Source organism: Oncorhynchus gorbuscha, linkage group LG13 (assembly GCF_021184085.1).
Source record: "Oncorhynchus gorbuscha isolate QuinsamMale2020 ecotype Even-year linkage group LG13, OgorEven_v1.0, whole genome shotgun sequence".
Taxonomy (NCBI): Eukaryota; Metazoa; Chordata; class Actinopteri; order Salmoniformes; family Salmonidae; genus Oncorhynchus; species Oncorhynchus gorbuscha.
In genome coordinates, this window is record NC_060185.1 from 83,423,470 (window position 1) to 83,449,869 (window position 26,400).

Genomic DNA, 26,400 nt, shown 5'->3' on the forward strand with positions numbered 1-26,400 from the left:
GTGCTTGTTGCATAAGATTATGTGAACTCCACCAAGTAGCTTTAGGCAGAAATCTGTGTGCATTTCCTAAAGGGAGACGATTTTGATGTGAACTGTTGATGTGAGCTAGTTTTCCTTTGGGCTGAAAGAGGGAGAGAAAGAGATGGAGAGAGAAGGAGGCTGAGAGAGGATCGAAGAGAAAGAGGCTGAGAGAGAGAAGGGAAAATGACAGCGCGAGAGAGGGGAGTGAGGAGAGGACAGAGAAGGAGAAAGAGCGAGAAATATGAGACGGGAAGCAAAATAAAGGATAGAGTGAGGTTGTGTGTCCAGGCAGTAGAGGCCTCTAGCCAGCTCTCTGCGGTAAGGGCTGAAATCTGCTGGCGTAAACAGGATGTGAAAGATTTCCAGAGCGACCACTCACGGAATGCCAGATTTAAACCCGTTCAGGGTTTGTGGTGAGAGGAGAGGAGGAATTAAACAGAAAGGAGGTTTTCAAAGGAGAGACATGGGCTGATAGGCCCAATTTGGAACACATCCACATTGGACGGTGGTAGCCATTTTGTAGCCTTAGCAAATTTGTAACTATTAGGTCTGGCATGGTAGGGCTTTGCACAGCTGTAACCACACTTTTTATTTATTTGTCATTTACTTCTTACTTGATTGCTGTTTGTATAAAATGTTAAGGTCATATTGATAACATTGATCCAGTCACACAAATCAAAGTTTGTCCATGTTAACCACTTTTGATAAGATGCGTAAAAACTCAAAATACATCCACCCTGGAACTCAAATTATATTTAGGCCTTCTGGTATTTCAGTGGTTTGACAGAGAGACTGCAGTGTTCTGTATGTTTATCTCTAGGCTCTGTGTACTGCTGTGGTTGACACTGAACCTAGAGAGAAACAGAGTGGGGTCTGTTTGGCTGCCAAGTCGGTCTGCTTTATGCGCCAAACACAGAAAGGTGATGAAAAATAGATAGTGCCTAGAGAGTCGGACATAGTAACCAGACTGTACCCCCATTAAACCTCTCCTCCTCCCCCAGTCCCTGTGAGCCTTTCTGGGGCCCTTCCCGTCTCTGTCCAGCCTCTCTGGGAAAAGGACGTGTGGCCTCTCTGTAAAGGGGAAGGAGGGGTGAGAGGACATGAGGGGGGTAGACCCCTGAGTGGCTGGCAGGCTGCAGGACGGAGGTGTGGTGAGGTCCCACCCCTCCGTCCCCGGCTGTAAACCAGCCCAGCATCTGTTAGTCCTTTCCACCTAACCACCCCTTACTATATTCAACCTGCACTTATCTCCTCTGGGTGTCTGAGTGTGTGTGTCTGGGTGAGTGACTTTGAGACGGTGTGTAGTGTGTCTGTGTGTGTGTGCGTGCTTGTGTGTGTAGTATGTGCACATACAATCTGACATCCCTTCTAGCCCCACCCACACCTCTCCCCAAGGCCTCTCGACACAGTATATCATGTTGTTATCTCATCAGTCTATCAAACATACAGTATTGTAGGTTTGTATAGGACTTTTCTTTATTTAGAAAAGCACAATTATATTTTAAATACCAGTTTGGCACATACACATTCAGGGCAACAGAACAGTGTCAAAACAAACAAGCTATACAAGCAGAGTACTGAATATCCCACATGCTGAAGGACATTGGATATACAGGGACATGGATCTCTGACACCAGATCTAAATGGTTATTAAAAAAAGTCCATCCACCTTAGTGTCATTTAAAAACGGTGTCTGAGGTTTGGGCTGAGCTCCAGTAGCAGACAGGACAGCAGCCTCTACACCTATGCAGAGGAGCTGTTGTACCTTGGTACTATTTCTCAACCCAGTGAGTCTGACTTCACTGAGCTGAGACAGTTTATATATTCTATACCTGTGCTGCTGAATACATTCATTGGTTTTCATACAAATATTTCTCAATGGTGACTGTGGTCCTCAGTCAGTGAGATCTAATAAATGGTTGGCCTGGTCCACATTGATCCCCAGTAGATAAGTCCATCTGAGCTTTAAGGTCTGCTTCTCCTTTGAACACTAGTAATAAAGACCAGCCTTAGTATCCTCCTTCAGGACCTGTGTCTGTCAGTTTGTTCAGTCTCTGAGATGGGGGAGGGGTGGGGGGTTAGAGGAGGGGACTGCATGTCACGGTGTCAGTCTCTGAGATGGGGGAGGGGTGGGGGGTTAGAGGAGGGGACTGCATGTCACGGTGTCAGTCTCTGAGATGGGGGAGGGGTGGAGGAGTCGGTGGGTTAGAGGGGGCTGCATGTCACGGTGTCAGTCTCTGAGATGGGAAAGAGGGGGAGGAGTCGGTGGGTTAGAGGGGGGCTGCATGTCACGGTGTCAGTCTCTGAGATGGGAAAGAGGGGGAGGAGTCGGTGGGTTAGAGGGGGCTGCATGTCACGGTGTCAGTCTCTGAGATGGGAAAGAGGGGAGGAGTCGGTGGGTTAGAGGGGGGCTGCATGTCACGGTGTCAGTCTCTGAGATGGGAAAGAGGGGGAGGAGTCGGTGGGTTAGAGGGGGGCTGCATGTCGCTGTCCCTCCTCTCCTTCAGCTGCCTCCTCATGCGGTGTATCCGGGGACGAGGAATGACACCTCCCTCAACCGTCTGGTTCCGATCACTTAGCGTGTCCGACGACTCGTCGATGTAGGCCAAGTTCTCCCCGAAGAAATCTAGCATCTTGCAGCCTGACGGGGTGGGCAAAGGGGGCATGGGGAGCGGCATGGGGAGCGGCATGGTGGAGTTGGGTGACTTGGGGAGTTGCTGGAGAGGCACAGGGAACCGGACGTCCTCCCTGAAATATACCAGCCTGGATCCTCCATGGCGTCCCCTCTGTTCAGTACAGAGAGACCCACTGGGGTCAAAACCAGCAAAAGGCATCCTCCGCACTGGCATACACATGTCAGAGGTGTGAGAGTCAGAGGAGGAGACAACTGATCTGGAGTCAGACTCTGGAGACTCGGACACAGAGCCCGACTCCCATGGCATCATCATTATCGCAACAGGATCAGGGTCATAGTCTAACTCCATCACGGAGCGCGCCGAAGGCATCGACAGTGACCTCGCAACCGTCCGGCCCTCTGACCTCGCATTGACCCTGCAATCTGCCCTCAAACCTACCCCTAGCCCCATCCCTGGTCCTAACCTCACCCCTTCAGTCCTAACCTCACCCCCCCCTAACCTCACGACCTCCAGACGGGTCATGGATCGTGTGACCCACCTATTAGGCAGATGTCCGTTCTCCCCTATGACGCCCTGCCTGCCGCGGTGCCCCAGCGCTCCCCTGCGGACCCGTTGCCGGGTGCTGCGTCTCCAGCGGCGCCGCTGCAGCAGGAAGGGGTCGTTGAGTTCCAGAGGGTTGGGGATCCGGAAGTCCATGGACATGTTCTGGATGTTCTGTGTCCAGTCTGTAGCATGGGCCCTCAACTCCTCCATCTGAGAGAGAGAAAGGGGAGGGAGAGGGAAAGGGGAGGGAGAGGGAAAGGGGAGGGAAAGGGAAAGGGGAGGGAGAGAGAAAGGGGAGGGAGAGAGAGAGGGAGGAGAGAAAGGGGAGGGAGAGAGAAAGGGGAGGGAGAGAGAAAGAGGAGGGAGAGAGAAAGAGGAGGGAGAGGGAAAGAGAAAGGGGAGGGAGAGAGAAAGAGGAGGGAGAGAGAAAGAGGAGGGAGAGAGAAAGAGGAGGGAGAGGGAAAGGGGAGGGAGAGGGAAAGGGGAGGGAGAGGGAAAGGGGAGGGAGAGAGAAAGGGGAGGGAGAGAGAAAGAGGAGGGAGAGAGAAAGAGGAGGGAGAGAGAAAGAGGAGGGAGAGAGAAAGGGGAGGGAGAGAGAAAGAGGAGGGAGAGAGAAAGAGGAGGGAGAGGGAAAGGGGAGGGAGAGGGAAAGGGGAGGGAGAGAGAAAGGGGAGGGAGAGAGAAAGAGGAGGGAGAGGGAAAGGGGAGGGAGAGAGAAAGAGGAGGGAGAGAGAAAGAGGAGGGAGAGGGAAAGGGGAGGGAGAGAGAAAGGGGAGGGAGAGAGAAAGAGGAGGGAGAGAGAAAGAGGAGGGAGAGAGAAAGAGGAGGGAGAGAGAAAGAGGAGGGAGAGGGAAAGGGGAGGGAGAGGGAAAGGGGAGGGAGAGAGAAAGGGGAGGGAGAGAGAAAGAGGAGGGAGAGGGAAAGGGGAGGGAGAGAGAAAGGGGAGGGAGAGAGAAAGAGGAGGGAGAGAGAAAGAGGAGGGAGAGAGAAAGAGAGGGAGAGAGAAAGAGGGAGAGAGAAAGAGGAGGGAGAGAGAAAGAGGAGGGAGAGAGAAAGAGGAGGGAGAGAGAAAGAGGAGGGAGAGAGAAAGGGGAGGGAGAGAGAGAAAAGGGGAGGGAGAGAGAAAGAGGAGGGAGAGAGAAAGGGGAGGGAGAGAGAAAGGGGAGGGAGAGAGAAAGGGGAGGGAGAGAGAAAGAGGAGGGAGAGAGAAAGGGGAGGGAGAGACAAAGGGGAGGGAGAGAGAAAGAGGAGGGAGAGAGAAAGAGGGAGAGAGAAAGAGGAGGGAGAGGGAAAGAGTCAGAGAAAGAAAGAGAGCGGTGTCCCAGAGACCCAGAGAAAGACAGAGAGACAGAGGATAAGTAAATATTGACAGTACAAATCCAAATTGCCTTTCAGTAAAATCTTTGTCCAGATCTTGTCATATGTTTCCCTTTCACCAGCCCTTCCAATCACTTGGTTTGTGTCCCACTCACTACCACTCACCTCAGCACGTGTTTTCTTGGACAGCACCCGCAGCCAGTTCCCGATCATGGTGAGTATGGAAGCAAAGTAAGCCAGGCCAAACACTATCCAGAGCCACACCAGTGGCTTAAACAGATCTCCGTCCCGCCGGTTAGCACCTACGCACAAGGACAAATCAAATCAAACATTGACGCATTGGAATCGCATGGACTCGAAGGAGCACAAGCATGCACATACACACAAACAAAAGGGCTTAGACATATCCCTATGAAATATCAAGTGTATCTTTCACAGTGTGTATACTGATAGAAATGTGTAGTGTGTGTACTCTCCAGAGTCTGTACTGTCCAAAGTGTGTACAGTGTCTTTCATGTAACAAGTGTTCACTTCGTGCCTGCTACATAGTCTCCGAAGCCGACCGTGGTCAGGGTGATGACCACAAAGTAGAGCGCCTCCAGAAAGGACCAGTCCTCCACTTCCTTAAACACCAGCGTTGGCACGGCGAGGAAGATCAGACAGCCAATCAGGATGGACAGAACAGCAGACATGACCCGCACATAAGTGGGACTGACCCGCCGCTTCTGAGAGAGGGGCAGAGAGAGAAGGGGACACAAAATAAGAAGGGAAAGACTGAAGAATTAAAAGATGGAGAGATGATCAAATAATGTGCCTTTTCTTGGATAAACAGAAACAATCTTTTTTTTTTTTTTTGTACTGCAAAGTTACATTGGGAAGTATCTAATGACTGACTGAATGTTTAAGACGGCTTCTGTTCTACTTGTGTGTAACATGTTTCAAGTGCTAGAGACTCCAAGACGGCCTCTTCTGTTTACAGCACAGTGACATCACTTAAGCAGCCCCTGAGACAGGCGAGAACAATGAGATGACATCCTGTAAATGAAGCAGCCACTGAGACAAGACAGTCTAACCAGGAAGAGCGTCTCCATCTTCCACACGGCCTTCCTCAGCCCCGTCCCCATGTGGTCCCCGACACCAGCCAGCAGGAAACCAAACATAGGGATCCCTACCAGGGCATAACACACGCAGAACAGCTGGCCCCATTTGGTCCTGGGAGACAGGTTGCCAAACCCTGCGGACAGAGGGAGACCATATACATTCACCTATATGTTCATCTATATCATTTAAAAAAGATTCAATTCACCAGCATGTCTATTGAGGTTCATTGTATTTTCTGAGATTGGATCATTCATTTTCTGTCAAATTCAAAATACACATCTGGCTAACTAAGTTATTACCAAATGGTTTGCAGGAGGGAAAAATGAACAAAGGCTCACCGATGGTGGTGATGATGGTACCACAGAAGAAGAAGGCGCTGGCCAGGTCCCACCTGCTAGTGAAGTTGGTGGAGCTGTGTTTGACATCCAGGCCTGCCTCCACCGCCTTCACCACACTCTGACAGTACAGAGACAGAACAGACAGACTACATCTGGGGTCTGTGTTCTTTTTAGGATTTTAGTTTTTAGTAAATAAATAAATATATAATTACCAGGAATTCAGCTAAAAATGTGTTTAATTTAGGAAATCTGTTTCCAAGTATATATATTTCAAAAATTATAGACGTGATCATGTCTCAATGTCATTTTCATTTAAAGCCCTTTTGGTGCCGAGTTGTGATTCATTTATAAATGATTCTAATTATGTTCCGGCCCCCCGACCGACCATCCACACTGACAAAAATCATCCCATGGCTGAATGTAGTTGCCTACCCCTGGGCTACACCTTCTCAGTGGGGGATCTACACGGGACTTTGTTTAGGTGAGGTTCTTCTCAGATGTGTTTTAACTCGTCTGTCTGTTCAAGTGTATGCTTTCACTCTCTGAAGTTATTCCTGCCAAGGTGTATATTATGTGTGTTTATGTCTGCTTGCTCGGGTGTGAGCGTGTCTATCTCTCTGCTCAAATGTGTGTGCTCTATGGTGTGTGTGTGTGTCTATCTCTCTGCTCAAATGTGTGTGCTCTATGGTGTGTGTGTCTATTTCTCTGCTCAAATGTGTGTGATCTGGTGTGTGTGTCTATTTCTCTGCTCAAATGTGTGTGTCTATTTCTCTGCTCAAATGTGTGTGCTCTGGTGTGTGTGTCTATTTCTCTGCTCAAATGTGTGTGTCTATTTCTCTGCTCAAATATGTGTGCTCTGGTGTGTGTGTATATTTCTCTGCACAAATGTGTGTGCTCTGGTGTGTGTGTACCATGATGAGATCGCTGAGGTTCTGTGCGGTGACACAGGAGTGGTTTTGGAGGAAGTCACGTGTGGTACGGAGTAGCTTCTCGTGCTCCTTGCTCTCCTGGGGGCTTTCCAGGGTCCGGAACACCAGCGCCCCTATCACCAGGTATAGCATGACCCCTGCCAGCAGGGCCAGCAGGGTGGGGCACCGCATCGCCCCGAGCACACCCCCCCACCACAGGAGTCAGGTTTCGCCAGGGTCTGTTCTACGGCCTCTTCCACGATACACACGGTGGCACAGCTGCATGCATGCACGCACACAAACACACACACCATTTTTAGTTTGGTTTTACTATCCTTGTGGGAAACAGAAGTCCTCTGTTTTCCACAAGGATAGTAAAACAAGGGGAAAAGAATTGTTGGCCCCCACAAGGGAAAAAAGGCCATTTTAGGTTTAGGGGTTAGGTTTACAACTAGGATTAAGATTAGGGTTACATTTATAGTTAGGGGGTTAGGTTAAGGGTTAGGGAAAATAGGATTTGGAGTGTGTGTGTTCAATGATGATGATGATCTCTTTCTGGAAATATAAGATGAGGAACAACTTGATAATGGGGATTATTTGAGGAGATATATCAAGGAAAAAACAACAGAGCAGGGTGGTTCTCTGGTCATTTCCAGAACATGAAAGTGTGAGACAAGATATAAAGTTTATCTCCTATAGGGCTAAATTCATTTGAATTCAATAACTTTTTGACATAATCCCTTCTGATTGAAACAACACTCTCCAAACATGTTTTCCCGTGGAAGAAGTGGTCAGAAAGTGACTTTTTGGACCTGAATGCCAGAACATTCAGGAGATAAATGGTGCTCTAAGTTAACCCGTTTTGCAGAACCCGGCACACCGTGAGACATACATATCTTCCTCACTGGAAAAAATACATTTAAACGCTTACAAACAGGGTTGTCAAACTACTTGATAAACTTTTTTAAAGAAATTAAATAAAAATTTAATTTAACCTTCAACATCAATTACCTAAAAATGCCTAAACTATGAATTTTTTCATATTAGCATATGTTTTAACTTACTTTAACCTACTGTGCCCACCATTGGTTGAGACACAGCATGCTCCTGGATACAGGGTGGGTGTCATTTATATCATAGAAATCTAATTAATAGAATGGACCTAACGATTCAGACCACTGTAAATTAACTGGAACACCATTGAAATGTTTACTTCTAATTAATACCACAAAGATGGCCGCCGGTCCACCTGTGTTGAATGTCAAATTAAATGGTCATGTCCATTCCATTGTCTAGATTTCTATAATTTCAATAAGTTTCCTATGGAGGATTGACAGTATAATTTAAAACAAAAGATATTCCCATTCAAGTCAACATTCTCTACCATCTTTGTGGTAGCATTTGAACGTTGACATTTCAATTTAATTGCCATTTAAGTACAATTAACAGGCAAAACATGACAACGACCCTGTATTCAAGAGCATGTTTTGTCTCAACCGATGGCGGGCACAACACAAAAACGTCTGATGATGTAAAATAGGGTCTATGGGTGTTTTCACACATGGTACCTTTCAGACATTCTTTGTGAATTCAGTGCGGTTCGCTTCATTTTTTTTGTTGCAGTGTGAACACTCCAGAGAAACTCAGACTTCTCAAAAGAGCCTCCAAAGCGAACCGAACTGAAACCATCTCCAGGGGTGGTCGGAGTGGTTCCGGCAATGTAAACACACAGCTCCCCAGGTTCACTTGTCATTATTCCCGCACAGACTACTGCAACACCGTTTCCCCTGCCATAACCCCTCACACTAGACTACTGCAACACCGTTTCCCCTGCCATAACCCCTCACACTAGACTACTGCAACACCGTTTCCCCTGCCATAACCCCTCACACTAGACTACTGCAACACCGTTTCCCCTGCCATAACCCCTCACACCAGACTACTGCAACACCGTTTCTCCTGCCATAACCCCTCACACTAGACTACTGCAACACCGTTTCCCCTGCCATAAACCCACACACTAGACTAATGCAACACCGTTTCCCCTGCCATAAACCCACACACTAGACTACTGCAACACCGTTTCCCCTGCCATAAACCCACACACTAGACTACTGCAACACCGTTTCCCCTGCCATAACCCCTCACACTAGACTACTGCAACACCGTTTCCCCTGCCATAACCCCTCACACTAGACTACTGCAACACCGTTTCCCCTGCCATAAACCCACACACTAGACTAATGCAACACCGTTTCCCCTGCCATAAACCCTCACACTAGACTACTGCAACACCGTTTCCCCTGCCATAACCCCTCACACTAGACTACTGCAACACCGTTTCCCCTGCCATAACCCCTCACACTAGACTACTGCAACACCGTTTCCCCTGCCATAACCCCTCACACTAGACTACTGCAACACCGTTTCCCCTGCCATAACCCCTCACACTAGACTATTGCAACACCGTTTCCCCTGCCATAACCCCTCACACTAGACTACTGCAACACCGTTTCCCCTGCCATAACCCCTCACACTAGACTACTGCAACACCGTTTCCCCTGCCATAACCCCTCACACTAGACTACTGCAACACCGTTTCCCCTGTCATAACCCCTCACACTAGACTACTGCAACACCGTTTCCCCTGCCATAACCCCTCACACTAGACTACTGCAACACCGTTTCCCCTGCCATAACCCTTCACACTAGACCACTGCAACACCGTTTCCCCTGCCATAAACCCACACACTAGACTAATGCAACACCGTTTCCCCTGCCATAAACCCACACACTAAACTACTGCAACACCGTTTCCCCTGCCATAACCCCTCACACTAGACTACTGCAACACCGTTTCCCCTGCCATAACCCTTCACACTAGACCACTGCAACACCGTTTCCCCTGCCATAAACCCACACACTAGACTACTGCAACACCGTTTCCCCTGCCATAACCCTTCACACTAGACCACTGCAACACCGTTTCCCCTGCCATAACCCCTCACACTAGACTACTGCAACACCGTTTCCCCTGCCATATCCCCTTCACACTAGACCACTGCAACACCGTTTCCCCTGCCATAACCCTTCACACTAGACTACTGCAACACCGTTTCCCCTGCCATAACCCTTCACACTAGACTACTGCAACACCGATTCCCCTGCCATAAACCCACACACTAGACTACTGCAACACCGTTTCCCCTGCCATAAACCCACACACTAGACTAATGCAACACCGTTTCCCCTGTCATAAACCCACACACTAGACTACTGCAACACCGTTTCCCCTGCCATAAACCCACACACTAGACTACTGCAACACCGTTTCCCCTGCCATAACCCCTCACACTAGACTACTGCAACACCGTTTCCCCTGTCATAACCCCTCACACTAGACTACTGCAACACCGTTTCCCCTGCCATAACCCCTCACACTAGACTACTGCAACACCGTTTCCCCTGCCATAACCCTTCACACTAGACCACTGCAACACCGTTTCCCCTGCCATAAACCCACACACTAGACTAATGCAACACCGTTTCCCCTGCCATAAACCCACACACTAGACTACTGCAACACCGTTTCCCCTGCCATAACCCCTCACACTAGACTACTGCAACACCGTTTCCCCTGCCATAACCCTTCACACTAGACCACTGCAACACCGTTTCCCCTGCCATAAACCCACACACTAGACTACTGCAACACCGTTTCCCCTGCCATAACCCTTCACACTAGACCACTGCAACACCGTTTCCCCTGCCATAACCCCTCACACTAGACTACTGCAACACCGTTTCCCCTGCCATATCCCCTTCACACTAGACCACTGCAACACCGTTTCCCCTGCCATAACCCTTCACACTAGACTACTGCAACACCGTTTCCCCTGCCATAACCCTTCACACTAGACTACTGCAACACCGATTCCCCTGCCATAAACCCACACACTAGACTACTGCAACACCGTTTCCCCTGCCATAAACCCACACACTAGACTAATGCAACACCGATTCCCCTGCCATAAACCCACACACTAGACTACTGCAACACCGTTTCCCCTGCCATAAACCCACACACTAGACTAATGCAACACCGTTTCCCCTGTCATAAACCCACACACTAGACTACTGCAACACCGTTTCCCCTGCCATAAACCCACACACTAGACTACTGCAACACCGTTTCCCCTGCCATAACCCCTCACACTAGACTACTGCAACACCGTTTCCCCTGTCATAACCCCTCACACTAGACTACTGCAACACCGTTTCCCCTGCCATAACCCCTCACACTAGACTACTGCAACACCGTTTCCCCTGCCATAACCCTTCACACTAGACCACTGCAACACCGTTTCCCCTGCCATAAACCCACACACTAGACTAATGCAACACCGTTTCCCCTGCCATAAACCCACACACTAGACTACTGCAACACCGTTTCCCCTGCCATAACCCCTCACACTAGACTACTGCAACACCGTTTCCCCTGCCATAACCCTTCACACTAGACCACTGCAACACCGTTTCCCCTGCCATAAACCCACACACTAGACTACTGCAACACCGTTTCCCCTGCCATAACCCTTCACACTAGACCACTGCAACACCGTTTCCCCTGCCATAACCCCTCACACTAGACTACTGCAACACCGTTTCCCCTGCCATATCCCCTTCACACTAGACCACTGCAACACCGTTTCCCCTGCCATAACCCTTCACACTAGACTACTGCAACACCGTTTCCCCTGCCATAACCCTTCACACTAGACTACTGCAACACCGATTCCCCTGCCATAAACCCACACACTAGACTACTGCAACACCGTTTCCCCTGCCATAAACCCACACACTAGACTAATGCAACACCGTTTCCCCTGTCATAAACCCACACACTAGACTACTGCAACACCGTTTCCCCTGCCATAAACCCACACACTAGACTAATGCAACACCGTTTCCCCTGCCATAAACCCACACACTAGACTACTGCAACACCGTTTCCCCTGCCATAAACCCACACACTAGACTACTGCAACACCGTTTCCCCAGCCATAAACCCACACACTAGACTACTGCAACACCGTTTCCCCTGCCATAAACCCACACACTAGACTACTGCAACACCGTTTCCCCAGCCATAAACCCACACACTAGACTACTGCAACACCGTTTCCCCAGCCATAAACCCACACACTAGACTACTGCAACACCGTTTCCCCTGCCATAAACCCACACACTAGACTACTGCAACACCGTTTCCCCTGCCATAAACCTTCACATTGTTGCTACAAATGAGAGGAGATGATGATGTGCAGGTGTAACAGTTTTGCTTCCGTCCCTCTCCTTGCCCCACCCTGGGCTCGAACCAGGGACCCTCGGCACACAACAACTGACACCCTCGAAGCATCGTTATAGCCCCACAAAAGTCGCGGCCTTTGCAGGGCAAGTTGAACAACTACTTCAAGGTCTCAGAGCGAGTGACGTCACCGACTAAAACGCTATTAGCGCGCACCCCCGCTAACCATTTCACTCCGGTTACACAGGTTCGCGGGAAAAAATATACATGCTGTTTTTGGATATTGATTTGTGTTTGTCAAGGAGGCACAGAAATTCCAAAATATGTTTATAGTTCAGTTCAGATGATTTGTTTTCAATATGTGATCTATTGGCTAAGAGAGCTTCAAAGGCTATTTATTAGATTGTCGAGTTTGAATAGTGTGAGAAGACAACATCGGGTGTACAGTTTTCAATGAGAGCATTATTCTTCTGCTATTAATTATGTGGCAAATAATATTCATGTGTTAATAGTATCTTCTGATGACGATTATTATGCCTCATATTTGATCTAAATGGAATATATTAACTTCCAAAATATAAGTAGGTATCATCTAGCTGTCCGATAACACGTTCTGATGGAATAGCTTGTCCTGCACTTGGTAAAAACCCAGAACGCATTGAGTGAATGTTGGAAATTACTTTACATTTTTAAAATTATAAAATAGGTATGGTGTGGTATGCAAAAAGGTAACATTTTAAATAAAATACAATTTTATGTCACATGCAACCGGTGTAGACATTACTGTGAAACACTTACTTACGAGACATTTCCCAACAACGCAGAGTTCAAAATGAAAACGTTTAAAAGGAAATAGTAACAATAAAATAACAATAAGGACATATACACAAGGAGTACCAAAGAAGTGCCATATCTTGAATGATTCGGCATTCATGTCCAAAAGTCACTTTAGGAAAATATGTATATATGATTTCATTCAAATCAAAAGTGGTGCTGTCAAAAAGTGATTGAATTCAACTGGATTTACCCAAATAGGAAAGTGTGACGTTACTACCATTAAGACATCCCGCTCTAAATAACTCACTTGTCCACGTTGTATCCATCCTGAAGATCTGGTGATGAGAGTTCTCTCTCCTCCTCTCTCTCACCTCTCTACCAGGCCCAGGGCTGAAAGGGGGAATAGTAGGAGGGTTCAGACCAGCGTCTACGTTAGTGCCCCTGTCATAACAACACACACTGACACTCACCAGACTGTCCCGGATATCAACTGGCCAACATTTTTAAACGATTAGCCTCTGCCAACCTGCTAAACATACATCTCGCTGTTAATCTAAGTATGTTCAGGATGCTTATCTTTATCTAGTTTAAACAGTTTGTTTTCTTTAAATGATATTCACCTCCAGAACCAGAAGATGGCCATGGTGTTTCAAAGAACTGCGTCAACTTTCTGAAATATCCCGGAGTTCTGTTAGCATTCTGATCTAATGGAACGCATTGGTTTGTATGGACGTCTATGCATTGGCTGAAAATGTATTATTTGTTATCGTTGTCTAAACCTATTCTGGCATATTTTTTTATATTTGTAAGATATGTGTGTTTGATGTGTTGTGAAATATCCCAGCTCAAACAGCGTGGCATAAATTGTGATAAATCATCACGTTTCCAATGTATTGCAGTTAAAAACAAAAAGGAGTGAACTGCCAAGGAGGGAAGAGGCTTTGGCGCCAGTCTCCACCTCGCTCATGAGATGGATGTAAAACAGCAGGTTATTTGTCTAATGATTCATATTTTAGGGGAAATTTGTCATACAATAAAATGTAATGCTATCAGTCATTTATATTCAGAGCTTAAAGATACATCATAAAGAATGTTTCCAACATTTCCCTCAGCATTTGATATGGCCAATGTTCTTTGGTAGGACAGTTTTGTTACCCAAATCACTGACTGAAAGCTATGAAACTGTTTTTGAGGAGAAAAACAATTGACAGTCATGCAAGTAAGTAAATAATTCAATGAAATGTCAAAAACAGCCTATTGGTTAGAGCGTTAGGCCAGTAACCGAAAGGTTGCTAGATCAAATCCCTGAGCTGACAAGGTAAAAATCTGTCGTTCTGCCCCTGAACAAGGCAGTTAACTCACTGTTCCTAGGCCGTCATTGTAAATAATAATTTGTACTTAACTGACTTGCCTAGTTAAATAAAGGTTAAATAAAATGATGTGCTAAAATATTGTCTATAAAAAAACTGATGACCCCACCAGAACCAAAGCCTACACTTGAACACAGAAACACGTTATACATACGATGATGCCGGTTAGTTCGCCCTTGCAATCCACACAACACAAACAAGTACATAAATGTCTTCTCAGACAACAAATACTGTATATTACTAATAGGTGAGCAAATAAACCAATCTGAACAAAGCAACTGACTTGAAATCCTACCTGAGTTCAGGAGAAACAATGAAGTCTGAAGAACCAGTATGGTATGTGCTTCTTGGTGTCCAGGCTCTTCTCACCATCAAACGCTCTGTGAGTAGAAGTGTGTATGTCCAAAAGCTCACAGAGGAGAAGTGTGTGTCCACTAAGTAAGTGTGTGTGTGTTCCTGGCAGTGGGAAAGGTGTTTCCCCATGCTCAGGACTCAACATCACTGTGATGGAGGAGAAGAGGGATTCTAGGAAGTGTGTGTGTGTGTGTGTGTGTTTGTCTCTCATAGGGCCAGGAGTTTTGAGGCACTGCTTTTTTCCAGTAATTCCAGCACTGTCCACTGGTGTTGCTGCAGGTAGGAAACTCTATGAAATGTTCTGTAATTGACTCATGCTTTCTCCAATCAATCAATCAATGTCTGGTTGTGCGTATGTGCTTGGCAGAGGGATTGCCAAAACCAGGGGAGGTGAAGTGCAGCAAATCTTAAATCACACAAAACCTATTATTTAGCAGGGAATACAATTTGTAGATCAGTAATTCTACACCTCAATTTGCTCAGCTTGAGCTGATATTGAGCAAATAATATTCCCTGCTAAATACAGGGTTTGTGTGATTAAGATATGCAGAATTACACCACCCCTGGTTTAGGAACAGGCGGGTTTTCATCACCCAAAATATGTCCACGTTATGAAGTTTATCATTATTTATACTGAACAAAAATATAAACGCAACAATTTCTATTTATTTTTTTATTATTATAAGTTTTTTTGCCCATTTTCGTGGTATCCAATTGGTAGTCCCAGTCTTGTCTCATCGCTCCAACTCCCGTACGGACTCGGGTGAGACGAAGGTCGAGAGCCGTGTGTCCTCCGAAACACAACCCAACCAAGCCGCACTGCTTCTTGACACAATGCCCACTTAACCCTGAAGCCAGCCGAATCAATGTGTCGGAGGAAACACCGTGCACCTGGCGACAATGTCAGCGTGCACTGCACCCGGCTCGCCACAAGAGTCGCTTGTGCGCGATGGGACAAGGACATCCCGGCTGGCCAAACCCTCTCTTAACCCGCACGACGCTGGGCCAATTGTGCGCCATGGGTCTCCCGGTGCGGCTGGCTGCGACAGAGCCTGGACTCGAACCCAGAATCTCTCGTGGCACAGCTAGCATTCGAGGCCCACAAACGCAACAATTTCAAGGATTTTACCGAGTTACAGTTCATATGAGGAAATCAGTCAATTGAAATAAATTAATTAGGCCCTAATCTATAGATTTCACGACTGAGGAAACAGATATGCATTTTGGTCACAGATACATTTTTTAAAAATGGGCCTCAATCTTGTCGCATTATTTCTGTGCATTCAAATTGCCATCGATAAAATGCAATTGTGTTTGTTGTGCGTAGCTTATGCCTGCCCAAACCCTAAGCCCACCATGAGGTACCCTGTTCACAACGTTGACATCAGCAAACCGCTCGCCCACACAACGCCATATGCGTGGTCTGCGGTTGAGGCCCAGTTGAACGTACTGCCAAATTCTCTAAAATGACGATGGAAGCGGCTTATGGCAGAGAAATTAACATCCAATTATCTGACAACTGCTCTGGTGGACATTCCTGAGACATTTGTCGCATTGTATTGTGTGACAATTCTGCACATGTTAGAGAGGCCTTTTATTGTCCGAAGCATAAGGTGCACCTGTGTAATGATCATGCTGTTTAATCAGCTTCTTGATATGCCATCACTGACTGGGGGATGAATTATCTTGGAAAGGAGAATGCTCACTAACAGAGATGTAAACACATTTGTGCACAAAAGCTGAGATTAATACATTTTTTGTGTGCGTATGGAACATTTCTGGGATCTTTTATTTCAGCCGATGAAACATGGGACCAACACTTTAGATGTCGTGTTTATATTTTTGTTCAGTGTATTAAGCAGGTGAGGAGTTTTTGTATGGGGGGCAATGAGTTTCGAATTTGGTCAAGATAAAAAAAGTATTGCTGTTGATACATGCGGCTTATTTGATCTAATAGAAGTTTCGTAATGCTTATATCGGCTATGTGTGTACCGATAAGTGTGATGCTGACTTCCTGGGAAAAAAACCCCACTAAATCGGAGTTGTCCCTTTTGATATTTGAGCCGGTCTATGCATATTCATGAGCCAGCATAGCATCTCACTCTCCATTGAATACAGGTGGTTGACATCAACACCCCTCATCGAATATTGAAATGTGTTCAGATAACAAGATGTATCCACCAATCGAAAGAGATGCATAGGTGGGAGGTTGACAGCACGCCGTTACACTCTGTGGACAACGAAATGCATTGTTAGGGTGGAGACAAGCATCTCATCATTATATCCAGTATCTTGGAAGACAACATTTCCGACGTGCTGATCCTCAACACAAATCAAATTGTATTAGTCACATGCACCGAATACAACAGGTGTAGACCTTACAGTGAAATGCTTACTTACGAGCCCCTAAGGCAATGCAAATAGTCTGGGTAGCAATTTGATTAGATGTTCAGGAGTCTTAAGGCTTGGAGGTAGAACTGTTTAGAAGCCTCTTGGACCTAGACTTGGCGCTCCGGTACCTCTTGCCGTGCGGTAGCAGAGAGAACAGTCTATGACTAGGGTGGCTCGAGTCTTTTAAACAATTTTTAGGGCCTTCCTCTGACACCGCCTGGTACAGAGGTCCTGGATGGCAGAAAGCTTGGCCCCAGTAATGTACTCGGCCGTACACACTACCCTCTGTAGTGCCTTGCGGTCAGAGGCTGAGCATTTGCCATACCAGGCAGTGATGCAACCAGTAGAACCTTTTGAGGATCTGAGGACCCATGCCAAATCTTTTTAGTCTCCTGAGGGGGAATAGGTTTTGTCGTGCCCTCTTCACGACTGTCTTGGTGTGCTTGGACCATGTTAGTTTGTTGATGTGGACACCAAGGAACTTGAAGCTCTCAACCTGCTCCACTACAGCACCATCGATGAGAATGCTCGGCCCGAGTCAATGTGCAGGGGTACGAGTTAGTCAAGGTAATTGAGGTAATAAGTAGATAGGGGTAAAGTGACTATGCATAGATAATAAACAGCGAGTAGCAGCAGCGTAAAAAGGAGGGGGGTCAATGCAAATAGTTTGGAGGCCGAACAGTTGCCATACCAGGCGGTGATGCAACCAGTGATGCTCTCAATGGTGCAGCTGTAGAACGTTTTGAGGACCCATGCCAAATCCTTTAGTCTCCTGAGGAGTGTGTTTGGACCATGATAGTTTGTTGGTGATGTGGACACCAAGGAGCTTGAAGCTCTCAACCTGTCCATTACAGCCCTGTCGATGAGAATGGGGCCCTCCTTTTCCTGTAGTCCACAATCCTCTCCTTTGTCTTGATCACGTTGAGGGAGAGGTTGTTGTCCTGGCACCACACGGCCAGGTCTTTGACCTCCTCCCTATGGGCTCTCTCGTCGTTGATCAGGCCTACACCACTGTTGTGTCATCGACAAACTTAAATGGTGTTGGAGTCCTGTCTGGGCGTGCAGTCATGAGGGAACAGGGTACAGGAGGGGACTGAGCACGCATCCCTGAGGGGACCCAGTATTGAGGATCAGCGTGGCAGATGCGTTGTTCCCTATCCTTACCACCTGGGGGTGGCCCGTCAGGAAGTCCAAGATCCAGTTGCAGAGGGAGGTGTTTAGTCCCAGGGTCCTTAGCTTAGTGATGAGCTTTGAGGGCACTATGATGCTGAACTCTGAACTGTAGTCAATGAATAGCATTCTCACATAGGTGTTCCTTTTGTCCAGGTGGGAAAGGGCAGTGTGGAGTGTAATAGAGATGGCATCATCTGTGGATCTGTTGGGGCGGTATGCAAATTGGAGTGGGTCTAGGGTTTCTGGGATAATGGTGTTGATGTGAGCCATGACCAGTCTTTCAAAGCATTTCATGGCTACTGATGTGAGTGTTACATGTCGGCAGGCAGGTTACCTTGGTGTGCTTGAGCACAGACTAGGACAGGGAGAGGTTGAAAATGTCAGTGAAGACACTTGCACGGGGGAACAGGTGTGCGTGCTCAGCATCCTCCTGTACTCCCTGTTCACCCATAACTGCATGGCTACACACGTCTCCAACTCAATCAACATTGGTAGGCCTGATTACCAACAGCGATGAGAGCCTACAGGGAGGTGGTGACGGAGCCGTGGTGGAGAGGGTCAAACTCTTCAAGTTCCTCAGTGTGTAACATCACGGGACCTGAAAAGGTCCCTTCACACTGACAGCACCTCTTCAACCTCAGGAAGCTGAAGAAATTTGGCTTGACCCCTAAGACCCTCCCATACTTCTACAGATACACCCTCGAGAGCATTCTGTCGGGCTGTTTCACCGCATGGTACGGCAACCGCAGGGCTCTCCAGAGGGTGGTGCGGTCAGCCCAACGCATCACCGGGGGCACACTACCTGCCCTTCAGAACATCTAAAGCACCCGGTGTCACAGGAAGGCCAACAATATCAAAGACCTTAGCCACCCAAGCCACAGCCTGTTCACCCCGCTAGAAGGTGGAGACAGTACAGGTGCATCAAAGCTGGGACCGAGAGACTGATAAACAGCTTCCATCTCTAGGCTATCGGACTGTTAAACAATTACCACTAGCCAGTACCGCGCTCTGAACCTTAGACTGCTGCCCTATGTATTGTACATAGTCATTTAACACAGGTCACTTTGTTTACATACTGTATTCTAGTCAAGGCTCATCCTATATAACTACTGCTGTACACACCTTTTCTATTCATATACACACACACACACACCATTAGATATATATATATATATATATATACACATTTTGGTTTTTGCCCTAATACTACACAGCATATTCAAATGATCAAAGCTTGATGATGAGTTGATCATTTGAATCAGCTGTGTAGTGCTATGGCAAAAAACCAAAGTGCACCCAGTGGGATCCCGAGGACCGAGTTAGGGAAATCCTAGTCATTACTGTAAGCATGACAAAGCTATGGGGTAAGAGCACAACCCCTGTCTGTTTCCTGATGTCCATTTAGAGGGGTTTAGCTTTTTAAACCCATACATTCCTAACGACAGTGAGTTTGGATGAGAACACAGACAGAGGTGTCTTGAGCAACGTTAAGTTATCACAGTGTAATCCACTCGTCTTTATCCAGTCATCAAACTCAAGTCTCTCGAGGTGACTGGAAGGTAGACTGTGGTGTAGCAGAAACAGGAGATCCTTAAGATGGGTATCCATCTGGGTACCAGTCTGTATGTGCCATCATGCCACTCATTGTCAAGCCAAACATGTCTTGCTTGACAATGAGCAAGAGTTGGCAAGAGCACAAACAGATCTGACAGCAGGCTACTTTCAAGTCAACCGTGAATGGAAAAAATGATTTCAGTTGTACACCGGACTGATGTCTTGCCAGTTGCCTTACTGGGTACCTCATTAGTGACCTCTAAACTAGAGGGCGTTATTTGGAATGTGACTCTAACCTAGAGAGAATAAAGAGAGATGGAAATAAATACAGCTACCAAATAGAGCGAGCATAGACAAGACAGAAACAAACAACTGACACACAGACCTTCGGAGGAGGAAAGAGAAATTGACAAGATAAATTTAGATCAACCTTTTTAATCTATCTTCTTCAACAGCGACACAAAGCATCAACAGCGATACATTCACATAAAAGTGTCACATACAGGGGGAAAGAATCCAGTGTATTCTGCTGGACTCCTTGGACTAGTCCCACCACCCAGAGATCCCACAGATAACTCAGCTAGGGGTGTGTTCAGAAGGCTAGTGAATGGTACTGTAACAGCCCATACGTGTTCTAGAACACACGCCAGGCTTCTAGAATCTAGAGAAGACATGGTTGTTGCTAGTGGCTACATACATCATGTCGGTAGTGAAAGAAAGCAAGTGTAGCTAACTATGTGTATCAAGTTCAAATCACTCCACAATGTATTAATCCTGTCATTTCTATCAGATCCAATGGCTGTGAACTTATTTAGATGTGTGTTAAAAACAAATAGGTGTTTTGAAAGATTTTTTAGACCACAACAAAACCAATAACAACTCACATTCATCTTAGTACCATGCAGTAACGCTGTAATAAACCTCAGCTCTGAAAGAAGGTCGGAGCGGATTTGGAATGGAGGAAGGTTTCGTTAACAAAACACAGTGTACAAAACATTAAGAACCCTTCCTAATATTGAGTTGCACTCCCCTTTGACCTCAGAACAGCCTCACTTCATTGGGGCAGTTGCTTTCCACAGTTATGTCAAGTTGTCTGGATGTCCTTTGGGTGGTGGACCATTCTTGATACACACGGAAAAACTGTTGAGTGTGAAAAACCCAGCAGTGTCGCAGTTCTTGACACAAACCGGTCAGTCTGGCACCTATTACCATACCCTGTTCAAAGGCACTTAAATATGTTATCTTGCCCATTCACCCTCTGAATGGCACACACACACACACGTTTACATTTGAGTCATTTGGCAGATGCTTTTATCCAGAGCGACATGTAGTGGTGAGTGCATACATTTTTATATTTTGTTTGTACTGGTCCCACGTGGGAATCGAACCCACAAACCTGGCGTTGCAAGTGCCATGCTCTACCAGAAATCCTTCTTCAACCTGTCTCCTCCCCTTCATCTACGCTGATTGAAGTGGATATAACAAGAGACATCAATAATGGATCATAGCTTTCACCTGGTCAGTCTGTCATGGAAAGAGTTCATGTTTTGTATACAAGCACACACACTTCCTCAAAGCACACCAATGAGGGTGGCAGTACCAAGATTACATTTAAGATGCTATAAATTCATTTGATATACAATCTCTTAAGTGAATATTGTTTCAAACCAGGGCAGTTTATTGATGCAACTGAAAATCTAGAAAACTAAGGCACAATCACTAACGTGCACGAAAAATCTATCCCCCCAAAAATGTAATATATTAAATCTAGGAAAAACTAAAAAAGTCCAAAAAAGCAGACTAAAACCTGCACAATTTAAATAGTGTATCTAAAAAAATACAAATAAACTACCTCACTCATGTGTTTAGCACTTGTGTAAATTCAAGAGCACAGAGGGTGCCATTTTTAAAAAGGTTTGCGTGTAAAGAAAGAGAGAAATGAATAGGGAAAGAACAGAAAGAGGGGACGAGGGAGGGGAAGAGAAGGAGCGCTCCCCAGTGGATCACCATACAAGGAGAGGAAACACGCTCAGGTTAGGTTGAGTCATACACAGGCACAGGCTAATATTGAGAAAACATAACGACCAGACATCATCCTACACATGCAGTACGTACTCATCCGTGTACAGTTTTGTACAAACCGACACACACGCTCCCTCAAATGTACACCCACTGCTTATAAAAACCAATATGAACACACACACTAAAACATTCAACAGTCTATAAATAAGACTATTCAAATTAAAATTCAAGTTTTCACAACAGGCAATGGACCATGGCCTAAAGTAGCTTATAAAAATTAAATAAAAACAAGGCACCATTTCTCATTTGAACCACAACAAGGAAATCTGAACCAGTAGATTTGTAAAGAACAGTACTGTAGTAGGTGCATAGAAACCAATGAGCCTCTGTATAACTCAATGAAAGGTCTTGTCTTAAACGTCAGCAGGGGACAGTTGTCCCTCTTCAGGTGTTTCAGTACACAAGAGATGAAACAGGTTTTATTCGGGTCAGTACATCAGGGCAGGAGGTGGGGGTCAGTACACAGCAGGTCCAGTGAAATTAACTCCTCCTCCGACGGTCTTCCAGTGGATCTGTACAAACACTGACACACGGCATAAACAAATACACTCAACCATATGTGGAACTTGTGAACCCACACAGGAGAGAGAGAGAGAGGTGGATTGCCATGGGGGACGCCCTACTCTCCCAAGGAGGACCAGACGATTAAGTCAGTCATATGTGGAACTTGTGAACCCACACAGGAGAGAGAGAGAGAGAGAGGTGGATTGCCATGGGGGACGCCCTACTCTCCCAAGGAGGACCAGACGATTAAGTCAGTCATATGTGGAACTTGTGAACCCACACAGGAGAGAGAGAGAGAGAGGTGGATTGCCATGGGGGACGCCCTACTCTCCCAAGGAGGACCAGACGATTAAGTCAGTCATATGTGGAACTTGTGAACCCACACAGGAGAGAGAGAGAGAGGTGGATTGCCATGGGGGACGCCCTACTCTCCCAAGGAGGACCAGACGATTAAGTCAGTCATATGTGGAACTTGTGAACCCACACAGGAGAGAGAGAGAGAGGTGGATTGCCATGGGGGACGCCCTACTCTCCCAAGGAGGACCAGACGATTAAGTCAGTCATATGTGGAACTTGTGCACCCACACAGGAGAGAGAGAGAGAGAGGTGGATTGCCATGGGGGACGCCCTACTCTCCCAAGGAGGACCAGACGATTAAGTCAGTCATATGTGGAACTTGTGAACCCACACAGGAGAGAGAGAGAGAGAGAGAGGTGGATTGCCATGGGGGACGCCCTACTCTCCCAAGGAGGACCAGACGATTAAGTCAGTCATATGTGGAACTAGTTAATGTCATCTCCACATGAAACGTCCTTTCTAAAGACAACATTATGCAACTACAGACTTTGTATAATCTATCACGATCACATTACGACTACACAAACCGTGTGATAATTGTGAAATACGTGCTGAACATAAACTGTGTGATGATGCAGCTGTTATTTGTGTGACCGGTGCAGATATTAGGTTCTAAGGGGCTAAACGCTTCACCTGTTGGGGGTTAATCAGGGTCCTCCTGCCCCCCCTCCCTCTGGCCGGGATCTCTCTGGGGGCGGGGCATAGCAGCAGTACCCAGGAGCCCCCTCCTCACAATGTACGGACAGCCTAGACCACTGGGAATGTCAGCAAAACCTGGAGAAGATGGGAGAAGGAGCCATGTGAACATTTAGTACTGTTTATATAATGCTAGTGGGAGGTGGTATGTTTACTAGGGGTGCTAGGAGGAAGACATACAGAACCAGTCAAAAGTTTTAACACCTACTCAATCAAAGTTTTTCTTTATTTGGACTATTTTCTACATTGTAGAATAATAGTGAAGACATCTAAACAATTAAATAACACAAATGTAATCATGTAGTAACCAAAAATTGGAGATTTGAGATTCTTCAAACTAGCCATCCTTTGCCTTGATGACAGCTTTGCACACCCTTTGCATTCTCTCAACCAGCTTCATGAGGTAGTCACCTGGAATGCATTTCAATTAGACACAGTTTGATACCATCCCACAGGTTAAGCTCATATCTGTTGTCTGTTTCGGTGTCTGTAAGGTCTGATGGAGAGTTGGTTTGATTAGAGTGGTTGATGATTTGACAGGCTGAAAATATAAACACAGATCTTTTGATAACCCACAGTGGTAAAGAATGGTGAGCTGATTTTAATAGTATATAGGCTTCACCTCTGGCCAATAATAACAACCCCCCTTCACTGTGATATTAAAATACACAGCATTAACAAAACAGCACCCGTGTCCCCTGTCCTCACCTTTCATGACCACCTCAGGCAGGCCGTAGGGTTCGTATTCCGTATCATCGTATGCTGCAGACATCTGAGTCCGGTTACGACGGATCCGCTCCGCAAGACGGGCTGGGTCAGCAGGGATCGGGAAGGACCCAGAAAACAACATCCTGTCCCCCTCGGCCTCAGACATCTGGACTGGTGACACAGGGGGTGATTCTGTGGGTTCTTCATCATTCTCCTCCTCCTCCGTCTGTGTGTATACGTGGTGTGTTTCTGGTAGGGTGCCTGTTTCTCTCCCCTCCTCTGTCTGAGAACTGGTACTACTCACATCTACAGAGCTCAATCTCTCTTGACCTGTCCATCCTGCTGGTATGACCTTTGAACTCAGAACCTTGGTCTCCACCATCGTTCTCTCAGTTCGCCACTCTGATGTAGTGGTGACTTTTCTACAGACCGAGGAGTGACTTTTATTCTCAACACCAGTGGAGATTGGTACCTCTTGATGGTGACTGGAATGGTTGATTTCAGAGGACTGTGCTTCAGTGGATTGAGCCTCAGCGAGAGATAGAGTGGGGAACTCTTTCTTATCTAGTTCTATGACGTCTAGATTGTGCCTTGAGACTATTTCTTTGGCCTGGGTCTCATCTGTTGCTCTGGGAGTATTTGGATTGGTCTTGTTTTCTGAATCATCTTGGTTAGTGTGCGCTGTTGCCTTGGTCTGGAGCTCTGAGATTTGGTAAACATCTTTGGTGATGTCTGCTTCTTCACCATCTTCCCCATGTTCATTGGTCTGTTTTTCCGTCTCTTGGAGATGTGTAGATTTGTTCTTTCTGGATGGGTTTTGGAGACTCTTTGCTTCAGGAGAATTGCAGTGATGCAGTCTAGACCAATAAAAAAAGATCAATCAAATTTAAATTCAAACTTTGAAATCGCCATAGACAGAACATGAAAACTGCTCACCACAGAAACTGTTACAACCAATTCATAATAACAAAAACCGGTCATTGCAATTGTCAATCAAGAATTTGTGCGTAGCCCCTGTGTGTTACCTTGAGGCCAGGGTCCTCCCATACAGTCTACTGGAGGTACAGGAGAGAAGCAGCTCATCCTCTCTGATCACCATCACACTGCTGTGTTGGCCAGGGCTGAGGGTAGTAGTGTTGTGTCCAGGGCTGAGGGTAGCAGTGTTGTGTCCAGGGCTGAGGGTAGCAGTGTTGTGGCCAGGGCTGAGGGCAGCAGTGTTGTGGCCAGGGCTGAGGGCAGCAGTGTTGTGGCCAGGGCTGAGGGCAGCAGTGTTGTGGCCAGGGCTGAGGGTAGCAGTGTTGTGGCCAGGGCTGAGGGTAGCAGTGTTGTGGCCAGGGCTGAGGGTAGCAGAGGTGAGGTCCTCTGGGTCTAGACAGAGGGGCTGGGCCATTAGCCTCCACACTGTCAGCTCCTCAGCCTGCCTCTGGTTCTCCTCAGAGAGAGACTGCAGTTCAGCCTGCAGCATCACCACCTGGACAGGAGGAGAGAGAGAATAACATTCAGGAGATGTTCAAACTAATAAAATACAGATTGATTTAAAATAGCTGGCTTGTATATAGCATTCTGTAGTAGTAGCATTCTGTTGTGGATGTTTACAACCACATGCTTAAGCTATGGGGGGAAATTATTCAAGTATTTAAGGTAACTTACATTGATAACTATGTTCACAGTAAGAGTTAGAGTACAGAAACCTACCTGCTTCTCTAGGCAGGTGATCTGGAGTGGAGCCAGTGGAGTAGTGTCTAGTAGAGTCTCATCCCCTGTCTCCATCTCCTTCACTCCTTCAGGCTCTACTGCCCCTCTCCCCTCATCTCCTGCCTCCATCTCCTTCACTCCTTCAGGCTCTACTGCCCCTCTCACCTCATCCCCTGTCTCCATCTCCTTCACTCCTTCAGGCTCTACTGCCCCTCTCCCCTCATCTCCTGCCTCCATCTCCTTCACTCCTTCAGACTCAACTGCCCCTCTCCCCTCATCCCCTGCCTCCATCTCCTTCACTCCTTCAGACTCAACTGCCCCTCTCCCCTCATCCCCTGCCTCCATCTCCTTCACTCCTGCCTCCATCTCCTTCACTCCTTCAGACTCTTCTCCCCCTCTCCCCTCATCCCCAGCTCCCGTCTCCTTCCCTCCGTCCAACTCTTCTCCCCCTCTCCCCTCATCCCCAGCTCCCGTCTCCCTCCCTCCGTCCAACTCTACTCCCCCTCGCCCCTCATCCCCAGCTCCCGTCTCCCTCCCTCCGTCCAACTCTTCTCCCCCTCTCCCCTC

At 46.9% G+C, this 26,400-nt stretch overlaps 2 protein-coding genes across 3 annotated transcripts; both read right to left on the reverse strand.

Moving 5' to 3' along the window:
• Positions 1-2,208: 2,208 nt before the first annotated feature.
• Positions 2,209-14,699, reverse strand: kcnk4a (potassium channel, subfamily K, member 4a). Its single transcript, XM_046295935.1, has 8 exons — positions 14,615-14,699; positions 13,257-13,339; positions 6,868-7,143; positions 5,957-6,074; positions 5,591-5,751; positions 5,056-5,242; positions 4,683-4,819; positions 2,209-3,410 (listed from the first exon to the last, which is right to left on the reverse strand). The coding sequence occupies exons 3-8, from the start codon at positions 7,054-7,056 to the stop codon at positions 2,448-2,450; spliced, it is 1,755 nt and encodes a 584-aa protein (XP_046151891.1). The 5' UTR covers positions 7,057-7,143; positions 13,257-13,339; positions 14,615-14,699; the 3' UTR covers positions 2,209-2,447.
• Positions 14,700-21,233: 6,534 nt separating this feature from the next.
• LOC123993599 lies at positions 21,234-26,185 on the reverse strand. 2 transcript variants are annotated; one of them, XM_046295936.1, is made up of 6 exons: positions 25,999-26,185; positions 25,834-25,890; positions 25,164-25,609; positions 24,139-24,995; positions 23,368-23,508; positions 21,234-22,396 (listed from the first exon to the last, which is right to left on the reverse strand). In XM_046295936.1, the coding sequence occupies exons 1-5, from the start codon at positions 26,176-26,178 to the stop codon at positions 23,378-23,380; spliced, it is 1,671 nt and encodes a 556-aa protein (XP_046151892.1). In that variant the 5' UTR covers positions 26,179-26,185; the 3' UTR covers positions 21,234-22,396; positions 23,368-23,377. The 2 variants fall into 2 exon arrangements, with proteins under 2 accessions (XP_046151892.1, XP_046151893.1); XM_046295937.1 differs by lacking the exon at positions 25,999-26,185 and having other exon boundaries at positions 25,834-25,990.
• Between the last annotated feature and the right edge of the window lie 215 nt (positions 26,186-26,400).

Excerpts from the sequence above, each read along its gene's own strand:
- LOC123993599 (XM_046295936.1), bottom strand. The coding sequence starts at position 26,178 with ATGGAGGCAGGGGATGAGGGGAGAGGGGCAGTTGAGTCTGAAGGAGTG. Across the intron at positions 25,610-25,833 it reads TCACCTGCCTAGAGAAGCAG|GTGGTGATGCTGCAGGCTGA; the intron begins GTAGGTTTCTGT and ends CCTCCTGTCCAG. Across the intron at positions 24,996-25,163 it reads GGGAGGACCCTGGCCTCAAG|ACTGCATCACTGCAATTCTC; the intron begins GTAACACACAGG and ends TTATTGGTCTAG.
- kcnk4a (XM_046295935.1), bottom strand. The coding sequence starts at position 7,056 with ATGCGGTGCCCCACCCTGCTGGCCCTGCTGGCAGGGGTCATGCTATAC. Across the intron at positions 6,075-6,867 it reads ACCTCAGCGATCTCATCATG|AGTGTGGTGAAGGCGGTGGA; the intron begins GTACACACACAC and ends CTGTACTGTCAG. Across the intron at positions 4,820-5,055 it reads CTTCGGAGACTATGTAGCAG|GTGCTAACCGGCGGGACGGA; the intron begins GCACGAAGTGAA and ends CCTTGTGCGTAG.